This window comes from Salvelinus alpinus, chromosome 35 (genome assembly GCF_045679555.1).
Source record: "Salvelinus alpinus chromosome 35, SLU_Salpinus.1, whole genome shotgun sequence".
In the NCBI taxonomy this organism is placed as follows: Eukaryota; Metazoa; Chordata; class Actinopteri; order Salmoniformes; family Salmonidae; genus Salvelinus; species Salvelinus alpinus.
The window spans coordinates 18001099-18025708 of record NC_092120.1 but is presented as its reverse complement, the minus strand read 5'-3'; the positions used below and the strand labels follow the sequence as shown (position 1 = coordinate 18025708).

General features: G+C 41.0%; 3 protein-coding genes and 1 long non-coding RNA gene across 6 annotated transcripts; 3 read left to right on the top strand and 1 right to left on the bottom strand.

The window, feature by feature from the left end:
* Positions 1 to 86: 86 nt before the first annotated feature.
* LOC139564630 (uncharacterized) lies at positions 87 to 5401 on the bottom strand. The gene is made up of 4 exons (XR_011672795.1): positions 5290 to 5401; positions 1446 to 1553; positions 1043 to 1255; positions 87 to 810 (listed from the first exon to the last, which is right to left on the bottom strand). It is a non-coding gene; the product is annotated as an uncharacterized lncRNA (long non-coding RNA).
* A 248-nt stretch (positions 5402 to 5649) lies between these two features.
* On the top strand, positions 5650 to 10123 carry LOC139564628 (small ribosomal subunit protein uS15m-like). The gene is made up of 8 exons (XM_071384323.1): positions 5650 to 5980; positions 7264 to 7329; positions 7411 to 7486; positions 7718 to 7766; positions 7962 to 8046; positions 8153 to 8211; positions 8901 to 9092; positions 9598 to 10123. The coding sequence occupies exons 1-8, from the start codon at positions 5806 to 5808 to the stop codon at positions 9706 to 9708; spliced, it is 813 nt and encodes a 270-aa protein (XP_071240424.1). The 5' UTR covers positions 5650 to 5805; the 3' UTR covers positions 9709 to 10123.
* Positions 10124 to 10483: 360 nt separating this feature from the next.
* On the top strand, positions 10484 to 12190 carry LOC139564629 (PLAC8-like protein 1). The gene is made up of 4 exons (XM_071384324.1): positions 10484 to 10638; positions 11188 to 11335; positions 11480 to 11616; positions 11877 to 12190. The coding sequence occupies exons 2-4, from the start codon at positions 11224 to 11226 to the stop codon at positions 11973 to 11975; spliced, it is 348 nt and encodes a 115-aa protein (XP_071240425.1). The 5' UTR covers positions 10484 to 10638; positions 11188 to 11223; the 3' UTR covers positions 11976 to 12190.
* On the top strand, positions 12126 to 22227 carry LOC139564627 (protein OSCP1-like). 3 transcript variants are annotated; one of them, XM_071384319.1, is made up of 11 exons: positions 12320 to 12591; positions 12765 to 12794; positions 14082 to 14236; positions 14939 to 15106; positions 15198 to 15278; positions 15817 to 15920; positions 16526 to 16654; positions 16904 to 16973; positions 17289 to 17428; positions 19483 to 19546; positions 19926 to 22227. In XM_071384319.1, exons 1-11 carry the CDS (start codon positions 12480 to 12482, stop codon positions 20049 to 20051), a joined length of 1179 nt encoding a protein of 392 aa, XP_071240420.1. In that variant the 5' UTR covers positions 12320 to 12479; the 3' UTR covers positions 20052 to 22227. The 3 variants fall into 3 exon arrangements, with proteins under 3 accessions (XP_071240422.1, XP_071240420.1, XP_071240421.1); XM_071384321.1 differs by lacking the exons at positions 12320 to 12591; positions 12765 to 12794 and adding an exon at positions 12126 to 12264; XM_071384320.1 differs by lacking the exon at positions 12765 to 12794.
* The last annotated feature ends 2383 nt before the right edge of the window (positions 22228 to 24610 follow it).

Sequence of the window (24610 nt, the reverse complement as noted above, 5' to 3'; positions counted from 1 at the left end):
TGTCTTATTTTTTATATTTAAGGATTTTCTTAAAACAGCATTGTTGGTTAAGGGCTTGTAAGTAAGCATTTCACTGTAAGCCATTGTTGTATTTGGCGCATGTGTCAAATATTTATTTGATTTGAGTAACCACTGTCTCAGTATGACTACCTAAAAAAAAAAAGAGTGCTTGTAAGAGTGGAATTAACTAATTGTATCGCTTTAGGTAGTGTGAAAAATGCTGACTAAATCTACAGTGTAAATGTCAAAAATAAATACATTTCAACATCAGATTCTGCGCATACACACTTTGGAGCTGCTTCTCAAAGTCTTGCTCCGTCTCCATCCTCTTGACATGGAACTCAAGTCTTGGGACTCTGCTCTCAACACATTTCACCTCCTCCAATATTTCCAATTTAGTTAGGACACACTTCTGAAAGGAGAACATTTTGTTGACACTGGAAATATGGGATTGTCACACGCAAGAGGATCCTGACAGACAAGATTGTTATTCGCAAGTAAGTGAAATTTGACTTGCAATAATACATATAGTTGAACTTTTCAATAATATTCTATGTTCTAATGGATTCAGTGTTTAACTTCAACACAAGATCCAATTTTGAGTCATTCCACAAAATAGGTGCCTTTTGAATTAGTGCATCATTTATACATAAAATATCAGATAATCAAAAAGGTACACATTTCGTGGAAGAATCCACTGCTAGCATTATTCATGGGAAAACAGATCTGGTCTTGCGGAGGGAATGGGAGGGTGAGCGCTGTGATGCTCTTGGCTCCGTTGCGACTGGCAAGTAGAAGCCCTGGATGAATCTGAAAAATTCAAAGCCAACTCAGAGGTAAACAGCAAAAATAAATAGCACTTGAATTTTGTAACCCTAAAATACATATTTTAAGGATAGTTTTAATCTTCAGTTATCAAGACTGAACATGATGTGTATAATTTCTGCTCATTCTAAGGAAACTAGCACCGATGAGCAAACGCGTCTCCGTCGTGTGCATGTTGTCTGTGTGTGCTCTTTAATTACTACATAACTGCTCTCACCTTGTCTGGTAGAGTAACAGGATGGATATGGATAACGTCTGTGCTCTGGAGGTGGGACTGGCTAGTAGAAGCTCTGGATGATTGTGCAACATTCAAAACCATTGAATAAACCTTCTTAAGGACTTGACCGGTTAGCCGATTAAGATTTCTGTGAAGTGAAGTGAATTGGGAAAGGAGAGCATCTGGAACGGCCAGTTGAATACCTGGATTGCCCTGAAACAAATAAAAACCCAATTTGGTTGTGAACTGGACAACTTAAAAGCAAGGATATGGATAGGAAAAAAGTATATAATGTGTGAATAATGATCCTGATAGGCAGATGCCTGATACAATAAGGAAAATCCCATCTATTCTACCCTGTGAAAGGTTTGACATTTCACACCGACTCTTCAGTTTCTCTTACACCGTCTAGGCGTGTCCCCATTAAATTCATCCTGGGCTGGGGTAGAGGGAGAACAAGACCGGCTTTTCTGCCTTTTTTGGGACCGCCTAGGTGAACTTCTGGATAGTCCTGCAACAAGCATTTAAGCACATGAAACATACAGTAAATCATGCATGCACATCAAAACCCTATTATGTTTGTTCTGTCACTTGAACAACTACTGGCCTGCTCTCTCTTTTTGACATTAGTGAAGCAAATTAACGTTAGATCTAATATGAATTTACCCGTTACACTGGCCTTACACCCAGCAGTAGGTGGTGTAGGAAATTACCATAGATTGCCCTTATCTAGATTAAAAGCAGCAAGATAAATATGAAAAAACAAACTTGACAAACTTCTAAATGTTAGTTAACCCATACTAGTTAGTTAGCAAACGAACCAGCTTCACGCCTAACTAGCTAGCTAGCATTTGCAGGTACCCAGAGCGAGAGTAACGTTGATGTTAGACTCTAACGTTAGCCAGCAATTTTTTTAATACAATTTTCCTGTCAAAAAAAACAATGACTCCACACCCGTTACTAGAAAACATAGCTACCCGTAGTTAGTTAGACCGATACAGTAAACTAGCTAACAGTTAGTAACGTAAACTCACCCCATTCCGTACAAATGTGCGCAACCGCAACATTCAAACAAGGCTACAAAGAAAACTAATGGGACTGTAGCGACTATGTTGACTTCAAAATCGGGGGTGTGAACTAGGTTTCTATTCAAGCGTTGATCGACATGGTAATGGCTCTATAGTATTGGAGAAAAGTTGAAAAAAAAGGACCCTCCGTTACATCGTGACGTGTCATGTCTTAACGTACAGCACGCATAAAGCAACTATTTCTGTCTTACAATCTCTCTCCACCAGGTGTAGCACGTCTCTCATCGTTTAAAAACAAGAAATGGACAGTGAAGGGGGTAAGGGTGGGATACCTAGTAATTTTTTGCGTCATCATTGCATGCGATCATCCTTCTCAAAGCCGCTGTTTACTTCTAAGATCACTTTAGCACCGCCCTAAAAACCCGATTAAAATTCGACACAAACCTTCAAATAGGTATGTAATTGTAACAGTTTAACTTTAGTCCGTCCCCTCGCCCCGACCCGGGCGCCGAACCAGGGACCCTCTGCACACAGACACAACAGTCACCCACGAAGCATCGTTACCCATCGCTCCACAAAAGCCGCGGCCCTTGCAGAGCAAGGGGAACCACTACTTCAAGGTCTCAGAGCAAGTGACGTCACCGATTGAAAGGCTATTAGCGCGCACCACCGCTAACTAGCTAGCCATTTCACATCCGTTACACTCACCCCCCTTTCGACCTCCTCCTTTTTCCGCAACAACCAGTGATCCGGGTCAACAGCATCAATGTAACGGTATAACTTTAGTCCGTCACCTCGCCCCGGGCGCGAACCAGGGACCCTCTGCACACATCAACAACAGTCACCCACGAAGCATCGTTACCCATCGCTCCACAAAAGCCGCGGCCCTTGCAGAGCAAGGGGAACCACTACTTCAAGGTCTCAGAGCAAGTGACGTCACCGATTGAAAGGCTATTAGCGCACACCACCGTTAACTAGCTAGCCATTTCACATCCGTTACATAATGACACATTATATAAACTCTTTATAGTGTTTTATTTACATTTTAGAGGCGATAAGGTGATAAGTTGGACAGATAGAGTGAAAAAAAACAATTTTCCCACACAAAATCTCTCCTTCCCCACCCGCCATTTGTAAAAAGACCCGACGGGGCTCATTGCCTGCTTGAATTATGCAGAAATGGGCAGCGGTTGGGTCATGTAATTGATTATTTTGTAAAGGGGAGAAATTGTGCTTTACAATGGTATTGACATTACAGTTTTTGGGGCGCCAAAATAAGGGCAATTGTACGGACCAAGGCGATGTACAGTTTACGTTACAACCATCAAATCTGTTAACCTTGCTTTCCCGCCTTGTACTATCTAGCTAGCTAACATGCAAGTATCCAGGCAGTGTTGCTAACGTTAGCCTATAACAACAACAAAAAAATTGCGACATGAACATAAACTGATCATTAATATAACAACCTTAAACATTACAAACGTTTTCAGAAATTTAAAATTATCCGCTTGTCCGTCTTGAGGAACAAACGGCAGGTGAATGACTTGCTTCTCGTTCTGCACCTCCGAGTTTTAGGCATGACGGTTATAAATTGTAATAAATTCCATTATGAAATTGTAGACTATGGATTTGAAATTACAGGTAATTTTCAGTCATTGTCTATATCAGATCATTTTACAAGCTCTTAGATAAAAATAAAAAAAATCAATATATTTTACTATATTGTGTATATAAATAAAAAAAAAATCAAATGTATACTCTATGCAATATTCTATAATTGTATTCGTGTATCTCATGCATTTCAATGAGTGCAAGTTGAACCGGCTGACCTTCGGCTATATTTGGAGCAAAACGGACGGACTAAATATAGCACAGTTTTTGGGAAGACAATTTTGGCCTAAATAATTTCCATGACAGACGGACCTGATATAGCCGAAAATTCGCCGTTCATGGACATCACGTGCTGAGTGGGCTCAGAGTGCACTTTGGCTGTTTATAAATTCAGAGCGTTGTCAGATTGATTGTATGTTCGTTAATTCAGAGCATTTTGTTATCGGACAGTTCAAAGCGCACACTGGAAGTTCTGGCCAGGAGTAGTGTTAATACGAGCGTTCTGACCTCACAACGGCAGTTAAGCATCCAAGCTAACTGGCTAAAGTTGGCTATCTTGCTAGCTACTTCCATACAGAACGAGAGAGCACCTCACTCTGACCATTTTACTCGCACTAGCAGAGCTGGTTTGGCTGTTTTCATGTTATCTAGGGCGTTGGTGACTAAATGTGCTGCTGGCAACAAATGAATGGTGTTTTTTTTCACGGAGTTTACTGATAACGGTCATATTCAACGTGTGGTGCGCGTTTGTAAATTAATCAGTTATTCTTCACTCCGGCAAACTCAGATGAGAGTGCTCTGAAATCGGAGTAGATAGCCAGAGTGAATTTACGAACGCACCCTAAGAGTTTACGCTTTTCAACACATTATTTCCTATTGCTTCTAACTAGCATTTAGTTTGCAACAGCACAGGTTTGTATGAACCTTGTTGTTTGACACTCAGACCTCGGCAACAATGTTGCAAAATGCGAATTCGATCTCCCTCCTGCCATAGAGTTAACATGTTGGACGTCAGCTAGCCATTTTTATAACCAGGCGAAATCATACAACGGCATCATTAATATAGATATGTCGATGCAAAACAGCTAAAACAAATTAAACGGGAGCTAGTTGGCTGTCATTTCAGAGTTTGGTTCTTTGCCTTCACTGGTATATTGCACCTTTTTAGTAAAGGGTTCTTTAATCTCGTCCAAATAAGCAAAAGGTTACATTTGAACCCCAAATAACATTTATTTATAAGAGTGTAGGACTGGGGGGGCGGTCAGGATACAACGAATGAGGCGAACAATAATTATGATTGAAAAGTATGTAGCTAGCTAGTGCTAGTTAATTGGTTAGATGTTCTCACATCACTTGTCATGTCTGCCTGCTGTATATCGCTCTCTCAACACCAATGAATGAATGTGCTCAAAACACACACCCCTTCGGCTCCCTCTCACTCAGCAACAGCCTGCCTGATAGTCCGCAGTAGCAGTGTGAAATTAATAAAAACACATATGTAAAGAGATGCCATGGTGGCCGCAGTGCAATTTAGAATTAGCTCAAAAACCTACACCCGCGACCAATACATTTTCACCAGCAGCATAGTTTTCAATGTAGCCCAAATACCTGAAAACTGCAGACATGGCAACCCGGCTCTGCTCCCTGCCTACTCAACTTATTTTTTTCCGGCTTCCTGCTAGTTTGAGATGAGAGAAAAGGTACAATTTCTTAAATTCTGAGCATTTTAATAGCATGAAAATATTATGGTTGATGTTTTGGTCATTCAAAGGGTATTGTTACTTGGGAAATAGCCTGAGTGTGCAATACCTTTAATGTATTGGTATTGGCCCTATACAGTTTACTATTTTTCACTCTTTCATAAAAAAAGGATTCTGTAAAAATGTAACTCGTTCACGTTAATAAAATAAATACTGTAAATACCAAGGATAATAACGCTAGAGTCTTTTTTGAACATACCGGTACGATTATTCAAGCATCCTTCTCATTTCCTGAATTGACTTCTCCGTCTGATTAGTTATGTCTAATCAAAATGGCGATCCTCATGTGAGGGACGAATGCTGTTTACTCGTTACATTTTGACCATTAATACCTGACATATATTAAATCATCTCTGAATCAGCCATGTTATCAAGCATGGCTTTAAGAAGTGTTTTTAAATCGACATCTGTCGTTCTGCGAGAATGTGGTGTTTTATCCAGGCTGAAAGGAACCTGTGCGTCTCTCCAATTGAAACATGGGGCATTCACCTCTGTCATCACAGGGCCTTCACACAGCAACAGTGAGACTGCATTGACGGGTAAATAAATATATATTTATACTCCTAATTTCACAGAGTAGACATGTGTGCTTGCGATATGTTAGTTAGCTAAGGAGGCCGTATAAGTCAATGCAACAATGAAACGTCTTGTCGATGCGCGCGGCTGTTCTTTTTCTGCACTTGCTCGTATGCATGTCAACTAACTTAGCTAGCTGCACACGCCGAGCAAGAATCAATGAACCATTACTGAAACATACGGAATAGGTAGATTGTGTGTGAAACCCCACTTATCATCATCAGAACACCTCGTAAAAATGTGCTTTTCCATTGATCATGTAGTGAGTAGAATTCTTCCTTGGGTAGGCCAGGAGAGGGCACTGCAGCAATTAGCTAGGATATCTAGTGCACAGATAGCTAATCACAACAACAGCAAACATGATAGACAGGTACACGAGTTATTCTCTTTGTGTACACCGTGACACAGGCTTTCTATTTGTATAGGGACATCAATTCACCACTTCACTGTCCTTATCATCCTGTGTACTAACTAGGCTAGCTATATGGTTTCATTATAAAAATACATTACATAAAAATATATCCTTATTGTATACTAATGTAGTGATAACTATAGCTAGTAGCTACCTATCTAAACAGCTGAAATGAAAGGAATATTTTTTAACCAGACTGGTGCGAAGGTAATGCCATTTTAACCCAGACATATGACTAATACATTTCTCATAATTTAATCAGTCAGTCTGCTAGTAAGTGTTTTTTATGAAAAGGATGTGGGAACCAGAGAGTTATTTTCCCCACAGGCCCCCTGCAATGTGTCTGCAGCAGCTTTTCTCACTCCACCACTCTTGATCATGTATGCAGAACATGACACTCAGCTCTTGTTTCTATTATCTCAGCACTACAGTTCACAGTAAGATATCCCAACTCTTACTGCAAACCATGTTGCTGGTGAACATGCTTACAGACGCTTTCTCATGCAGGCACATAGACTGAGTGTACAAAACATTAAGAACACCTTCCTAATATTGAGTTGCACCCCCCCATCCCTTTTCCCTCAGAATAGCCTCAATTCGTCAGTGCATAGACCGTGTTGAAAAGTGTTCCACAGGAATGTTGGCCATTGTTGAGTCCAATGCTTCTCACAGTTGTGCCAAGTTGTCTGGATGTTCTTGGGGTGGTGGAGTGCACAAAATGTTTTGTGCACTCAGTGTAGTTGCAGGCATAAATCTGGCACCATCCTATGGTTCATAAAGCAATGGTCTAAGAGTAATTATGTATTGTATGATAATTTGTTTCATTCTTACCAGGTATTGGGACTTTCACCATTCAGTCTGTGAGAAACTATACCCGTGTCGTAAGAAAGAAGAAGCCAGGTATGGAGGACCAAGGTCAACTATTTGATCTAAGACCACTTGGATGTTTGATATTTACTGTCTAAGTTTTTTTTCCATCAGTGATGAACAGTCAGTTGAGTGATCTTCCTCCGACAATGCTGAAAATGGAATATGCCGCTGTTCCACTCGCTCAAACGTATGTACATTTAATTTGTCCAAACTTAAATTAAATGTATTTTATGTCATGCAGACATGGCTCATGTATGTTCAACTCTCCCATGTCCAAACAACTACAGCATTGAGATGATGTTGTTTAAAATTGTTATTCTTTATTTGTACAATATATAGGCCTACTCTGCCTTTGTACTATAGCTCTACTATATAGTACATCTCTTCCTAATGCTGATCTGTTATTATGCGTTTACAGAGCTGATGACCTGGTCAAAAGACTTCTGACACTGGAACTAGCAAGCCATGTATGTTCTTTTCACCTTGTTACTACATTCTATTCATCTAGTCTTTCTCTTTGTGCTCATAAGAATAACTACAATAGAGTAACTACAGTTTGTGTATACCTCTGTTAGTTGCTATAGTTTACATTATGATACGACCATTTTTCTATACCTATGCTGGATATTGCATAATCAAAACACCATGTTCTGTGTCACCAGAGCGAGAAGTTGAAATTGAAAACGGAACAGCTGATTGCAAAAGTCCAGAGGGATGAAGCTGACCGCAACTCTACAGAAGTCAAGGGTAGGTTCCTGTTTTGGACCTAGTGAACAACCGTGCTTTTCCTCTGAGAACCACCTTATTTCAGTAATCGTTTGTTCATTTCTTAACCCCTTTCTTGACCTTTTAGTGGCCATTTTGACCTCCAAAATCCGAAACTACCAGGAGCACCTGCACAAACATACAAAGGTGATATGGGCGAAGGGTAAATGCAAGACTGTGTAATTTTAAGTCCCTATAGTAACAGTGACGTGAATGCATATTATTTCCACAATTTCCTATCCCCTCCCTGTCTGGTGTGGGGTTTGTCAACAGGATTTCCTGTGTTGTGCATACACCCACCATGATATTTGACAGAGTAGTAGTGGCGCTGCTGCATGCTGGGAATTTACACTGTCACAACGTATACACGTAACATTGTATCCAACATTTTTGCAGACATATTGCAAAATATAACTATCCTTTAGCACAGCTAAAATGTTAAAGCCAAGGTTTGGCAGTCTGTCACTATACTGTATCTCACTTTTAGACAGTTTGACAGTCTCAAAATCACTATGCTATTTTTAATTAGAAAAAAAACTCCTCTATTATGTAAAAGACATGTTCCCAGACTAGGGGTTCGTTTCAATCTGTAGCCATGAAGAGCTGCGTTACAGCACAATATAAATTTAAAGGCAATATTCTTGCGGAGACTTCATTCACGGTGAACGCTGCATTGGTCAGCTCAATGAGATATTACCTTTACATTTCAATCGCCCTACAGTGCTGCTCTTCAGCGCTATGGATTGAATCAAGCCTTAAATATTGTTATCTTTTAAGCTTATTTTTTCTCCATTTGACCTGTGACTCTGTGTTTTGGCCCCCCATCTTTGTATCAGGACAAAGCGAACAAGCGATGGATGCTCATGGCCATTGACCGCAGGAAGAAGCTGCTCAAGCACCTCAGGGTAACGCGCTACGACGCCTTTGAACATGTCTGCCAGCAGCTGGGCATCACCTACACTTTCCCCCCGGAGTACTACAGACATGCCACCCGACGCTGGTTGGCCAAGAAGGCCCTGTGCATAAAGGTACACAACAAAACTCCATTCACTTTACTTAGTGCAATTTTCTAGCTTGGTCCCAGAGTGGTTTGTACTGTATGGTTGGCAAGACGGCACAAACAGATCTGGGACCAGACTATCAATTTTCTTGTTAATATTTCTGCTGTATGCAGGCTGTTGAACCATGGCTTTTACCATTAGTCTAATGCATGACTTAATCTAAAAGTCAAAGCAAAGATTTATTGTTATTTTTTATTTTACCTTTATTTAACTAGGCAAGTCAGTTAAGAACAAATTCTTATTTTCAACGACGGCGTAGGAACAGTGGGTTAACTGCCTTGTTCAGGGGCAGAATTACAGATTTTTATCTTGTCAGCTCGGGGATTCGATCTTGCAACCTTTCGGTTACTAGTCCAACGCTCTAACCACTAGGCTTTTTGCTGCCCCAAATGAAGACATTTATAATTTGGTTGTTGTTGTCATTGTTGTTGGGCGTTCTGCTGTAGGTTTATCTGATTTTGTCCTTTCTTAGGTCTTCAAAGAGGTGCAGAAACAGAAACTGGAGCAAAGGAAGAAAATTAAGCAGACCCCTCCCCCCACGCTGGCAGAACCAGCCAGGACAGCAGCTACAGGAACCCAATAAACTGCTACAGTATCCAATGTCTGTCTTACTCTATGCATTCAGTCTTGCTCTCAATGGACAAATTCATTTTGCATGGCCCAGTGAGCGGGGTTTGCTCCTTTTCGACCATTCAATATGTCCTAAGGAGAAATCTCCACCCACCCATGCCACCAGGCCATGTAAAATGAATTTTCCCATGTATTGTTATACTGTAATAAGAAACATGAATAACTTATTGTTTGTAGTACACCAAGTCTTCATTCTTCTTGTCCCTTCTGCAAGTAGATGCATCATCAAACCACATTTGGACAAATAAATGCAGTGGCGCAGATATGTGGTTTCGGTGTGGGCAATGTCTATGTGTTCCGCGTATGTGACCTGAGAGTGTCAAATATACCCACAATTAATAATTTAATAAAATGTATTGTATAATCTATTTGTTAGCTCTCTTTTTTTCACTTTTATCACATATAGTCACTTGTGTATGGTGATATGTAACTACCCCAATTGAAAGAGATAAAACACTTCTACTTGATGCTGATTAAAATGCAAATGAAAGATATGAGAAAAAAGAACATTACGCCCTATGGTTGAAACTGAAGTGTAAGATTAATCATATGATGACTTTCCTGAACATAGCTTGCAATCGTGTTTACGAGAACTGACAGAACATCAGATATTGGGTGTTTATCGACCTCATATGTTAAACCAATGTTATACTCATGATCTGTCACCTGTGAATTGACCTGGAAATCTATAATACTGCGGAATGGTGAGGTCATTAAACAGCTTAACTGTCCTACTGTGAATTTGGTGTTTTCACTGCTGTTGAGAGTTGTCTTGAGAAACATAGTAGGAGTGTGTAACCAGAGCTTGTTCACAGCTTTAGTAGCTTCCTGTTAAAGTGTATCGACTCAGATCAGGAGAGGTTCAGAGCTGCAGAAAAGATAGGTAAGTGACATGCTCTTTCCTCTGTTCTCACATATGTAGAAAAAGCTACAATAGAGTAACTACTTATCAATAAACAACTACCTAAAATGTTTCTGAGGAACAGTTGAAAGTGATGTACATGTATGACATTTGGCATATTTCTATACTAGAGTATACAACGTATTTGAAGTGGTTTCTTAGAGATTGAACACCATGTCTTGTCCTTTTGATGATACATGACAGTTATACAACAGTTATTATTAGTCTTTGTTTAATGAAATGGCAATACAACAATATCCCATTTTACATATGTAATTATATTAAAACCTATTGCAATACATGAGAGGGTTGTAGTATATGACGTAAGATGGTGGTTCAGGGTATGAATGGACCTGTGTATAAACTTGAGTACCAAAATAAAAGAATTGAGTACCAGTGTATGGAACTTTTATTTTAACTTTCCTATGAGCAATTATCCCGAAGGAATAACATGCTGCTAGTTTTGTTTTATTACTTTATTGGGCAAATTATCAAACTTCAACCACTGTGCTAACTGTTGGATGTGGTTAGTTTTTAGGTGACTGAAGCTGACCCCATTTTATTGACATGTCAAACCCAGTCATCACCCACCAGCCAGGAGCAGGCTCTTATGGGACAAATGTGCAGACGGGCAAGTGGAGCACTGGGCTGTGCTCCTGCTGCAGTGACATCCTAGTCTGTGAGTATTGAGACAAATAATAAGACCTTACTAAGTAGGCCTACCTCGTACCATACCATAGGGTTTAATGGTTGTCAAGTGTTTCAAGTAAAAAGTGTTTCCTATTTTCTGGATTTTACAATAAGGTAAAATGTTGTCATACAGGTGCCTTGGGCTTCATCTGCCCACTAGCATTAAGTTGCTACACAGCTAACAAGTACGGTGAGAACGTGTGCCTGGCCTGTGTTCCAGGAGGCATGACAGCCATGAGGACCCACATGAGATTGACCTATGGGATTCAGGTATATTACCCTTAGGAGCCTAAAGAAATTAGGGATAGTGATGCATTCATGCATTGAATATGTCATTTTAAAGCCCACTAGGGAGAACTGCAACTCATTCCTGTCCCAGCCAGTCTCACCCTTTTATTATGAAAGACAGGAAGGGACCGTTTCATCAGTACACATACTGACAAATAAATTAGCCTCATGATTTTCCCTAGTTTGAGGAACTTGAACTGTCAAATATTCTCATCATATTTGAATATCATATTTTGTTACAGGGGACAATATGCAATGATGCATTGATGACCTGTTGCTGTGGATTCTTTGAGACCTGCAGGATGGCCCGTGAAATTCGCATCAGAAATGGGGACGTTTGACTTGTACAGTCATTTGAAGACATTTTCAAGTGGAAGTTAAATTAACCTCATGTCACATATTGTTGATACAAATTGTCATTGTTATACTATGTACATTTTTACTTTTGTATTGTTTAAATTTGACCCCTACCCTCAAACAGTACTGCTTAAAGAATTCATAGCACCATGAATGAACATAACATGTACTATAAAGTTATGTTTTTTCTTGTTTTCAATGGCATTTGGGTCCTTTTTCAGGATGATTTACAGGCTGCTGTCCCAGTGTCTCAGGGACGTTCATAACACTCAGGTATAAATGAACATAAACGGTTGAGCCATCACAAAAACGTTTCAATTTTTGATTTGCACAAAACATAAAACATATTTGCACGTTAGCTTACGTGCTACCTGATTGGTCCTTTTTCTTTGTGACCTGGCAACCAAGTGGAAGCTTACATACGCTTAAACAAAGCAGAAGGGACATTTCGCTAGCTAACGTTAGTTATCCAGCACAATACGACAAATATGTCCTCGAGGACGCTACCCCTGCTTTTTATTAATCTCGGTGGAGAAATGCTCTACATCTTGGATCAACGCCTAAGAGCTCAGAATATTCCCGCTGACAAAGCCAAGAAAGGTAACATTATAGTTAGCTAGCATAACTGTCTGGCTGTATTAGGCTAGAATTCAACTAGCTACAGGTGAATCACTGACCTTGTCATGTCCACAAACTGGTTGCCATAAATTGGAGAACCTTCATTTGTCTCCCTGCCTGTGTTTTAACCTGCAAATTCTTCATTGTACTTGTAGCTGATTGGATAGAGGATGACAGAAGGAGAGGTATTTTGATATTTTTCATGCAATGCATCACTAGGCCTACATGCTCTGCTTTGAGGCCTTCAAGGAAACCAACAGAGTGTTCTACAAATGCAATAATCGTGATGAAATCTTTGCCCAGAGATATTCATTCACTCTGCCTCCAAGATTGTAGAGATTTCAGCCATGGGCTTCATTAAGAAGAGAAATCGGGTTTCAAATAACTTTGAAAGCTGATAATGCTGCTGATGGTTTAACAGGCTGTTGCTTTCTTAGGGCAATTGGGAATAGGTGGACGTTAAGCCTTGCCTATAGAATGCATATCTGCTTGCTTAAAGGTAGAGTCCTTTGAGCACGGAACTTCTTGATTTTAAAGGTAGACTTTGCCAGGGGTGTAATCATTACGCCGATTCTGTTGCAAAACATTTCGTTTGTTGCAAAACGTTATGCAACAGAGACCGTTTACTCCTAACTGAAAACGCAAACGAGAGTTTCTATGAGTGGGTATAATTTGTGGAACGTTCCAACAGGAATCTGTTACAAAAACTTCGTAAATAACACGGTTGCCAACAAACAACGCATACAAAGTTGTAAAGCGGCAGAATAGGATAGGGTAGGAAGTGGGCTATTTAATTACGTTTTTCAACAACTAGTTAGCTAGGTGAACTGATCATGCTACTTTGTTGGCATCCTTGTACTTTACGAAGTTTTTCGAACAGATTCCTATTGGAACGTTCCACAAATTACACCCACCCAGTTTCTATTGGATAATTCAGGTAGGTCCCTCCCCATTTCGTTCTGATTGCTCAGTTTGTTTCTGTTTTGCTCTTTAACGGTTTCCGTAATGAATACACCCCAGTTGTAATAATCATAAACAAGGGGACGCCTTCACAGCTACAAACATCAACAGTTAAATCCAGGGCTCAAATTCATAATACTTCTGAGTAGGAGTGCTGATCCAGGATCAGTTTAGCCTTTTATATTATAATTAATGGACAATGGGACCTGATCCTAGATCCGTACTCTTACTGAGACACTTGTTGAATATGGGCCCAGTTCTATCAAGACTGCGTTATATCATGGGCTCTTTCCAATTTGCACGGCTACATTAGAAAGAGACAATAATAACAGTTTTAGCAGATTTAGTTGTTTGTGGAACAAAAAAATCAAATATCTTTAAGTTGGAAAGACCTCCCAATGTTTATGTTGATGATGTCATCTTGATGAGTTTAACTTTACAGACCGTCATTATTCCAGTCCCCTACTTGTGACCTGACCTCAACCTTGTGTCCTGTGCCCTCACTCTGCCAGTTATGAATGACATCATCACCACCATGTTCAATAAAAAGTTTTTGGAGGAGCTGTTCAAGCCACAGGAGCTGTACTCCAAGAAGGCCCTCAGGACCGTGTTTGACCGACTGGCCCACGCCTCCATCATGAGACTCAACCAGGCCAGCATGGACAAGGTATGGATGGAATCGTGTCACCTGGTTCATGTTCAGGGCACGCTGTACCAAAACATTTCAAAAGGTTTTGCAACAGAAAACAAAAATAGGTGTTCCTTATTGGACAAGGATGTGTAATCCCTCTGTTTCCTTCCGTTTCATCCCTGATTAAAAGGACCCTTTATTGGAAGTGAAAGGCCATCGAGTTGTTATCCCCTTTCTGAGAAAGGGATTTATCTAACAACTTCTATATAACTATCATTCACCTCGTTTTGGAGTCAGCTGAGAAGCTGTCATGATGACGTTACCACTTTTATCACATTCTCAGAATCACATCCGCTTTACCCAGTGACCCTTTAATACTCTTCATTCTAGGTACTTGGGGAAATTGCCCAAGTCACTTAAAACCCCATGTAGACCTATAATTTTCAAAGCTTTCATCATTTATTGCACCATCATTGCTTGACTATTTTGAAGAGTTCTATCTGTTGTGTTTAAAAAGTGCTTTTATATAGGCTATCAAACAGAATATCTTCAGCATTTTGAAGTATTAATCCTGATTTATAAGTCTAAATGTTGTATAAATCCACCTGCAGAGCATGATCCTAGTTTGTTCAAATATGCTGATGGCTCCATCTGGTGTACGTTATGAACTGGCAGCAGGTATTTTTGAGCATAACAATAACCCATCATCATCTATATGACTGTTGTTCATACCCACAGCTGTATGACTTGATGACAATGGCCTTCAAGTACCAGGTGCTCCTCTGCCCGCGGGCCAAAGATATCCTCCTTGTGTCCTTCAACCATATGGATGCCATCAAGGATTTTGTGAAGGACACCCCAAGCGTTCTCAGCCAGGTTGACGAGACATACAGACAGCTCATAGAGGTACAATAAACTTCCCTTCAATTGCCCAAACCTCAGCTAAGTGTTCAGTAGGATCTCTTATTCATTGCATGTTTTGTGCTCTTATTTATAGATGTACACACCCTTGTCTAGTGGTGAATTTCAGCTCATCCGGCAAACGCTCCTCATCTTTTTTCAAGACATGCACATAAGGGTGAGTTCATGATCTCGCAGAAGTTTGTCTAACTTTTTCGACAGATGATGGGTGTGTTGGGAAGGGGGAGTGTGTCATCTTTTGATGGGTTTCAGAGATTAAAAATGTTAATAGTACCATAACTTTGTCAAATGCTAAAACGTTAGCATTTGAAAACTGTGCCAGGGAAGCTAAACCAAAGCATGAATTGCTGTCATAACTTGTCCGTAGACTGCTTACAAAGTAAGGAAGCCAGTATTTAATTTTGGAATTTGGGTGAACTATCCCTTTACAATGCATTATAACCCCATCATAATGAATTATACACAGTGTAATCTCGGTTAACCCAGAACTAAAGTCTTGCGTAATTGGTCAGATGCTAACACCTGCGAAATCTTGATTTGTCCAAAGCACCGGAACTAATGCTGCTCGTTATCTCACGCATCCTGTTGTATCAGGACCGATCTACAGTATAATTTATGTTTTAGTAGTCTGTCCACAAGAGATTATACAAAGTGTTACACAATTAACACTACGTTTTGCTCATCTGTATTTGCAGGTGTCCATCTTCCTCAAAGACAAAGTGCAGAATTCCAACGGACGTTTTGTCCTCCCGATCTCGGGTCCTGTGCCCCACGGAACACACATCCCAGGACTTATCAGGTACCACCGCTATAATTGTCCATGCCCAAATAACATGGAATCTCACGAATCCAACCAAGCCATGTTTGTTGCAATAGAGCTAAATCTAAATTTTATTACATGCATTGAATATGGCTGTATCCATTATTTAAAATTATTTTTATTTTGCTTGCTGTTTTGTGCTCTTTGATGGCATCAATTTGCTTTCCTTTCGCTGATGCTGCCGGCTTAATTTAGACCAGCATATCTGCAACTAATTGCATTACTGAGGTTGTTGAACGAGCAGCTGTCTAAATTTAGAAAAGCTTACTTTTAGCACAGTTGTATTTGCCAAGGGATTGAGTGCAGCCGTGCTTACAACTCATTTTTTGTGTCTCAGGAACTTAAGCTCACGTTGCGAACTTGAGATTGAACAATGTGAAAGTGTAGACAGATGATATCAGACTAGTGACCACTCTGTTACAAGTACATTGCAACCGCTTAGCTAAACGTCTTTGCATTGTTAGAAGTGTCTTCTGGGAAACAGGAGAAGTTGCAAATTATCTTTAGGAAATTATTGGTTGGATCATATGATGTTAAAAGTGTTTTTGATGAATATTTTGTGTGTGTGTGTTTGTTACCATCAGAATGTTCAGCTGCAATGGCGAAGAGGTGAAGAGACTGCAGTTCCGCAACGGTGGGAACTACACCGGTGTTCTCCGCGAGGGTTCCTTTGAGATGTTTGGAGAAAGGGTCATCAAGCTGGGCACCAACATGTATGTGCTGCTCCACACTGTATTGACAACCATTGGCCTTCCTGGACTTACCCCCACTGAGACTACTAAATTCTCTACTATTTCCTCTACTGTGATCAATGGTCATACACTGTAGGCCTAAATCAACATGGTAACTAAAAGTCACTGCAAATTGTTTAGTAATTTACACAGTGACAGGTTTATTTGCCTCCCCCGTGATGCTACATTGTATTTCAGCTTGTCAAGTGCTTGGCTTCTGTTTACCCACAGGTACAGTGTAAGCCGTCCGGTAGAAACACACATGTCAGGGACGTCCAAAAACTCTGCACAGAAAAAGTTGGTGAGTTGAAATTATGCTTAACCACTACGCTGTATTTTTTTTCTTACAGGCATGTATCCTGCAAGGCCTTGCATTTTTGCTCATAAATGTCATTTTACCGTATGTCCTATAATATAATATTTTTGACAGAGGGTCGAAATAGTGTTGATATCTGTGTTATTTCATCATTGTCCTTACTATAGCCTAATCAATCTGTCCAAGTCAGACTAAGCGTCATCTGTAATTAAGCCTTAAATGTAATGGAAACCAGCCTTAAATTTAATGAAAAATGCACTAAACAGCTAAATCATGCAATTAATGGGTTGTTAAATACAGGTCAACACAGCTCCAAACCCCCTGGCAAAAGAGGAGCTGAACATGTTGGCCAGGTTAATGGGGGGTATGGAAGTCCAGAAACCAGGAAATGCAGACAGTGGCTTCCGAGTCAACCTCTTTACCACAGATGAGGAAGAAGAGTAAGTCCTCTTATGTTATGAGCATTTTTTTGTTGTATTTTTGTGTCATTGTGGATAAATTAAATATGGAATTACAACAGTACCGGGCCTCCCAAGTGACGCAGTGGTCTCAGGCAGTGCTAGCGGCATCACTACAGATCCGGGTTCGATACAGGGCTATGTCGCAGCTGGCTATGACCGGGAGACCCATTGTCCCAGCGTCGTCCGGGTTAAGGGAGGGTTTGACAGTCCGGGTTGTCTTTGTCCCATCGCGCTCTAGCGACTCCTGTGGTGGGCCTTGCGCACGCACGATGACACGGTCGCTAGGTGTACAGTGTTTCCTCTGACACATTGGTGCGGCTGGCTTCCAGGTTAAGCGAGTAGTGTGTCAAGAAGCAGTGCGTCTTGGCAGGTCGTGTTTCGGAGGACGCATGGCTCTCGACCTTCGCCTCTCCCGAGTCCGTATGGGAGTTGCAGTGATGGGACAAGACTGTACCTACGAATTGGATATCACGAAATTGGTACTCCTCACAACATGATGAAACGAACTGAACCTGATTTTTGAATTATGTTAAGTTAGACTAGTGTTAAAAATCACTGTCAGTGTTAAGAATCAGTATCAGCGTTAAAGGTCCAGTGCAGCCGTTTTCATCTCATTATCAAATAGTTTCAATTACAATTAAGTACCTTTTAATTAAAGGTACAATTAAGTACCTTACTATGATTGTTTCCAATAAAAATGGTCAGAAAGAAACAAAACTAGCTTCTTAGCAGAGCAAATTCTCAACCAAGAATGTTGCTAGGACTGTCTGGGAGTGGTCTGAGTGGGGAGGGGAAACTGAAAACTAGCTGTTATTGGCAGAGAGGTTTTGAATTGGCTTTCTTAGTGGTCTATTAACTAATTTACTGCTTGATGTCACCAGGCAAGCCAAAACTCCATCCCGCCAAAACAGGCTGATATTTCAGGCAGTCTTTTAAAATGGCTCTTACACTAAAAGGGCATTATCGTCATTTTCACAGTATTATTCCAACCTCATTGTGTGGAAATATATACTAATGTATGTGGACGCCCTTAAAATTTGTGGATTTGGCTATTTCGGCCACCCCCGTTGCTGACAGGTGTACAAAATTGAGCACACACTCTATGCAATCTCCATAGACAAACATTGGCAGTAGACTGGCCTTACTGAAGAGCTCAGTGACTTTTAATGTGGCACCGTCATAGGGATGCCACCTGTCAGCACAATAACTGTTCTTCGGGAGCTTCATGAAATGGGGTTCCTTGGCCAAGCAGCTGCACACAAGCCTAAGATCACCATGCGCAATGCCAAGCGTCAGCTGGAGTGATGTAAAGCTCACCGCCATTGGACTCTGGAGTAGTGGAAACGCGTTCCTTGCCGTGATGAGTCACGCTTCACAATCTGTCAGTCTGACGGACGAATTTGGGTTTGGCGGCTGGCAGTAGAACGCTACCTGTCCCAATGCATAGTGCAAATTGTAAAGTTTGGTGGAGGAGGAATAATAGTCTGGGGCTGTTTTTCCTTCGGGCTTGGCCCCTTAGTACCAGTGAAGGGAAATCTTAATGCTACAGCATACAATGACATTCTATACGCTTCTGTGCTTCCAACTTTGTGGCAACAGTTTAGGGAAGGCCCTTTCCTGTTTCAGCATGACAATGCCCCCTTGCACAAAGCGAGGTCCATACAGAAATTGTTTGTCGAGATCGGTGTGGAAGAACTTGACTGGTCTGCACAGAGTCCTGATGTCAACCCCATCGAACACCTTTGTGATGAATTGGAACGCCGGCTGCGAGCCAGGACTAATCGCCCAACATCGGTGCCCGACTTCAGTGCCCCGCTGCAATGTTCCAACATCTAGTGGAAAGCCTTCCCATAAGACTGTTTTTAGCAGCAAACGGGGGACAAACTCCATATTCATGCCCATGATTTTGGAATGAGTTGTTAGATGAGCAGGTGTCCACGTACTTTTGGTCATATAGTGTATAAAACACAGAAAAATCTTGTTTTTTACGGCACTGGGCCTTTAACAATAATGTGGATTTGTCTTCTTCTCAGGGAGGCCTTGATATCGAGACCAGACGAGTTTTCATATGATGTCATAAAAATACAAGCGACTAAGGTAAAGTTCATTCTAACCTATATTATTTCTGTCACAGAGGCTAGATAAATATTCAACCATGTAACATGCTTTTATGTAACTTGAAGGGATAATATGGAAGCATTTCATAGATTGAGACTGTCCTACTGTACATGCTGTGGTGTAACCGTAACCAGGTCCCCCATGAAAACCTGTCACAGGAGACTTACTCCACCCGTGCAGTCATCTCTTAGCACTTACAGAATAGCTTCTGTAATTGACAGGCTAAGGATTGTAGGTTATCTGAGATGCACTACGATCAGGATGGGCCAGTCTAACAAGATGTACCGTAATCAAACGTAAGCCCCTCCCCATTCGAGACCTTTCAGATCTGCCATTGGTGGCTTGCCTTCTTTTTCAGAACCAGCAAGCCAATGCGGAGCTGGCTAAGATCATGGGGGACTTCACGGAGGAGGCTGGTGAGCCGTGCTCATCGAGTTCCAACAGTAAAGGGGATGACCTTCTGGCCATGATGGACGGGCTGTGACAGTGTTACCATGGTGACCAGAATCCGAGGGCTGGGCTCAAGGCTGAGTTGGTTAGGAACAGTGTGTTCTACTGTAGGACAGTGTCTTGTCTGCTCTGCTGTCTGTCCCACTCTGCAAACATGGCAGCTGTTTAACAAAAGCACACACAACACCAACCTCATCTTTGTTTGTCTTTCGAGGTTTTCGATGCTGATGTGACGTGAGCAGGTCAATTCATTTGTTCAGCAAGGACCGACTGTGCATTTTGCAAAAAACAGAGTGTGGAAACTTCATAAGCTTGAATATACACTCATTGGCCAGTTTATTAGGTACACCCATCTTGTACCAGGTTGGACCCCCCAGTAGCCATGAAGGGATGCACCTGGTCAGCAACAATGTTTAGTTGCGCTGTGGCATTCAAACGTTGATCAAATGGTATCAAGGGACCTAACCTGTGCCAGGAAAATATTCTCTACACCACCGCCACCACCCTGTACTGTTGACACCAGGCAGGATGGGGCCATGGACTTGTGCTGCTTATGCCAAATCCTGACTGCCATCAGCATGACGCAGCAGGATCTGGGATTCGTCAGACCAGACAATGTTTTTCCACTCCGCAATTGTCCAGTGTTGGTGATCGCGTGCCCACTGGAGCCGCTTCTTCTTGTTTTTAGCTGATAGGGTTGGAACCCGGTGTTATCGTCTGCTGCAATAGCCCATCCGTGACAAGGATCGACGAGTTATGCGTTGTGCACAGAGATGCCGTTCGGCACATCACTGTTGTACTGCTGTTATTTGTCTGTTTTTTCGGCCCGCCTGTTACCTTGCACGATTCTTGCCATTCTCCTTCGACCCCCTCTCATCAACGAGCTGTTTTTCACCCACAGGACTGCTGTTTTTAGTTTGTTGCACCATTCTCGGTAATCCCTAGACACTGTCGTGCATGAAAATCCCAGGAGGGCGGCCGTTTCTGAGATACTGGATACAGCGCACCTGGCACCGATGATCATACCACGCTCAAAGTTGCTTAGGTCACTCATTTTGCCCATTCAATCGAACAGTAACTCAATCCCTTGAATCCTGTCTGTCTGCTTTACATAGCAGGCCACATGACTCACTGTCTGTAAGAGCGATCCGTTTTTGTGAACAGGGTGGTGTACCTAATAAACTGGCCGTTGATTGTGTTTTGTGCTATTATGGTGGTAATCTCAAGAGTTTTTAAAAGTTACAGATACAACAGTTCTGTACAACTGTACTAGTTGGTCGCACTGAAACGTCAAATGGAGTCGTTGGGACATTTGTTCCACTTCAATTAATGATTTCTGCTCTGCTGATCCCGCTTCAATCAATGTATTTAAAGTTGACATTCCGTGGATGTCACATTTTAAACAATATTTCTTGTTACTTTTCCTTCCAGGAAAATAGTAAGTTCCTCTTTCATTTGTTATCACGGCATGATGTTTTCTCTCACATATCTGCTGTAATAGAGTATTTACATTTTTGCTGGCTTTCCTAATCTGATTTACTCTGACTGAGTAATGAACAGGACCTAAACTAGAGGGTGTCAAACTCATTCCTGGAGCGCCTTGTGTCTGCGGGTTTTCGTCCTCTCATCTAGTTCTCTAGGCCGTAATTTGTCATGAATTACAAAAAACAGCAAGCATACGACTTTCCAGGGATTTATTTTGACACCCTTGACCTAAAGAGACTGGTGGAAATGAAAGAAACCCAAGTGCACTTGTCATTGTAATTCAAAAACATGGATCCTAAAACATATTTTGAGAAATTTCTACTGTACCTTGATTTTTGTTTTGGTATGGGATAAATATATACAGTATGTTTAGGGTGACCTTTAGTGTCTTCAAATAAAGGAAGACAAATTATTTGTAAATATATTATATGTGAATTATTGCAATATGTCACCATCAAATGGGATGGTAATAGATTCATGGATTAAGTGTGACACAACACTAATGTAACCACAATAATGTATCGAAGCAGCTGATTCTTTGATGCAATATGACAGATGGTCCAAGATGTATATTTATGGAATTATTTATTTATTTAGCATGTGTACATGTTTATTATTTTTTTGTCGGGTGAAATATTAACGATTGTAAAAAAATATATATATATATATTTATAGAAATGTTGTAATGCATAGATTGAAAAGTAAATAAAATATGAAACTCATTAGCTTTTATGTACTGTGTTCATTTATATTTAAAGGGGCAATCTGAGGTTGCTACATCCATTTTTAGACTTGTAAAATAATTATATATATACCCATTGATTCTTGAAGAATATAACTAATGGGGCTCCCGGGTGGCACTGCTAAGGCGCTGCATCTCAGTGCTAGAGGCGTCACTACAGACACTCTGGTTCGAATCCAGGCTGTATCACAACCGGCCGTGGTTGGCGGCGCACAATTGGCCCAGCGTCGTCCGGGTTTGGCCGGTGTAGGCCGTCATTGTAAATAGGAATTGTTTCTTAACCTGACTTGCCTAGTTAAATTAAGGTTACATTTGTTGTTGTCTAGCAGTCCTGTCACTAGAGGTAGCTGTTGCTTTATCGCTTTTTGTATTTAGTCATGTCTATACTGCTTGACTAGCAGTATGAGAGTGCAGAAAGAGTTACTTTTCTTCAGGAGTTTTCGTTACATTCAGAGTACAAACACTTTGCCTTGAGGCAAAATCATGATTCCGCACATTCATTCAATCCCCCCCATGTAATTTTCAAGGGGAGAATATTGCTCCTCATTTCTTGTCATCTAGTTTATTCCCGCCCACACTATCACCTCCTTGCCCACACACTGCTCAGACATTTCATTTTGAATGAGATTTTGAATCGAGCAATACTGAAAAAGTTGTGTTCTCATTACAGGGGTGACAAGTCTACTTCCACTCCCCGGGTTGTGACTTTAGCACTCATTGACCTTTGCATAAAGACACCCACATTGCCCATCTAAAGTCAGTCAACTCATATTGGCACCCAGAAACAAATCTGTCACGAAAAACTATAGTCAACTCATCTCTATAAAAACATCACAGGATTATATGGAACATGGGATTAGCCATCATAACATACAAACCTAATATCTGACACAAACACTATGTCCAAATAAATCTCACCCATCCCAAATTTGGCCTCAACTCCCTCCTTGTCTGCGCCTACAATTCAGATTGCAGTGTCGAGATGCAGGTACAGCACAATGCTGTACCTGCATGGGTTTGGGTTATTTCAGTGCCTCCTCAAATCAAGTCAAAGAGAACCAGATAGTCTGGGCATGTCTCTGAAGTACCCTCTCCCCCAGTCAACCACGCACCCACACATTCTCTCTTTCACTCACTCTCACACACACACACACAGACACAAGATCAGTGCATACCAAGCAGTCAAAACATGCTGAGACATGGCTGTGCTGAATGGACCTGTGGTGGAGGATTCAGGTGAGGCCTTCCTAACAGTCTGCTGGAGAGAGAGAGAGATGTCAGACCAGCGCCTTACCCAAGTGCATGGTTTATTTGGAAAACAAAGTCACTGGAGCACATCCCCTCCTCTGCTACTCATCTCCAGGTTGTTCCCGTAAAGGAGAATTCTCAGTCTGCTTATTTTCTTAAACAAGGGTTAAAGAACAAACAAACCAACAAAAAGATACATTATATTCCGAAACCAATCATCCACCATGTTTCGTGTTTGAATTAAAGCATGTAAAGAGGGAATGTGCCATATCCACGGATGCAAATTGATGACTCTTACAAGGCTGGGTCACTTCCCACAGAATTAAATAGAACACTTTAGAATTATATTGTATGTCCCTCTGTACCTCTACACTCTCTTGAGGTATGATTCACAGTTTCCTCATCAAAAGCTGTGGGCTGTAACAATGTTAACCACACAGGCTGACAAGTATTTCATGTGGCCAGGGGCATACAGTGTGATGAGTCAACACAGGATGACTAGTGCAGCCCAAATCACTTTGTGCCCTTTATATCCCCCTATACCTACCCACTGGATTGAAACTAGTAGGTGGGGGTGGGATTATTGTTCCATAAGAGGGATGCTAAATTTGGTCTGCTTGTAGAATGATTCATTTTTTGGGGCCAAAAGACATGTTAGTCAGCATAACAGGTAAGGGAGGAAAGGGAGCACATTTCAGACACATGGAACTATTCTTTTTTCAGAGTGAATCTACACCTTTCATTTATGCTTATAAGATTGCTAATCAATCAAATACACGTACTGTATGTATAACTGTATAATATTCAAATGATCTCGTACAATATGTACGATATGTAAGATAGGCATGCATTAGAATGAAGGTGTAGATATGTTTGGGAGTTAAACCAAAAGCCTGTTATCCATCTGAGATGAGGATAATGCAAGGAGTATAAAGTTATTGTAGCCAATTTCATTCTCAAGCGGCTTTCCTCTCACTTGCTAGATCCTTTCTCGTGAATGGAGGAATTGTTAGCAATCAAGGATATAATGTTAGAATTTTACTAAAGCACAAAGCTATCACAGCATGAGAATGGAGTGTAATGCTGGACTTTTTGTTGCCACCGACTAGTTGAATGGA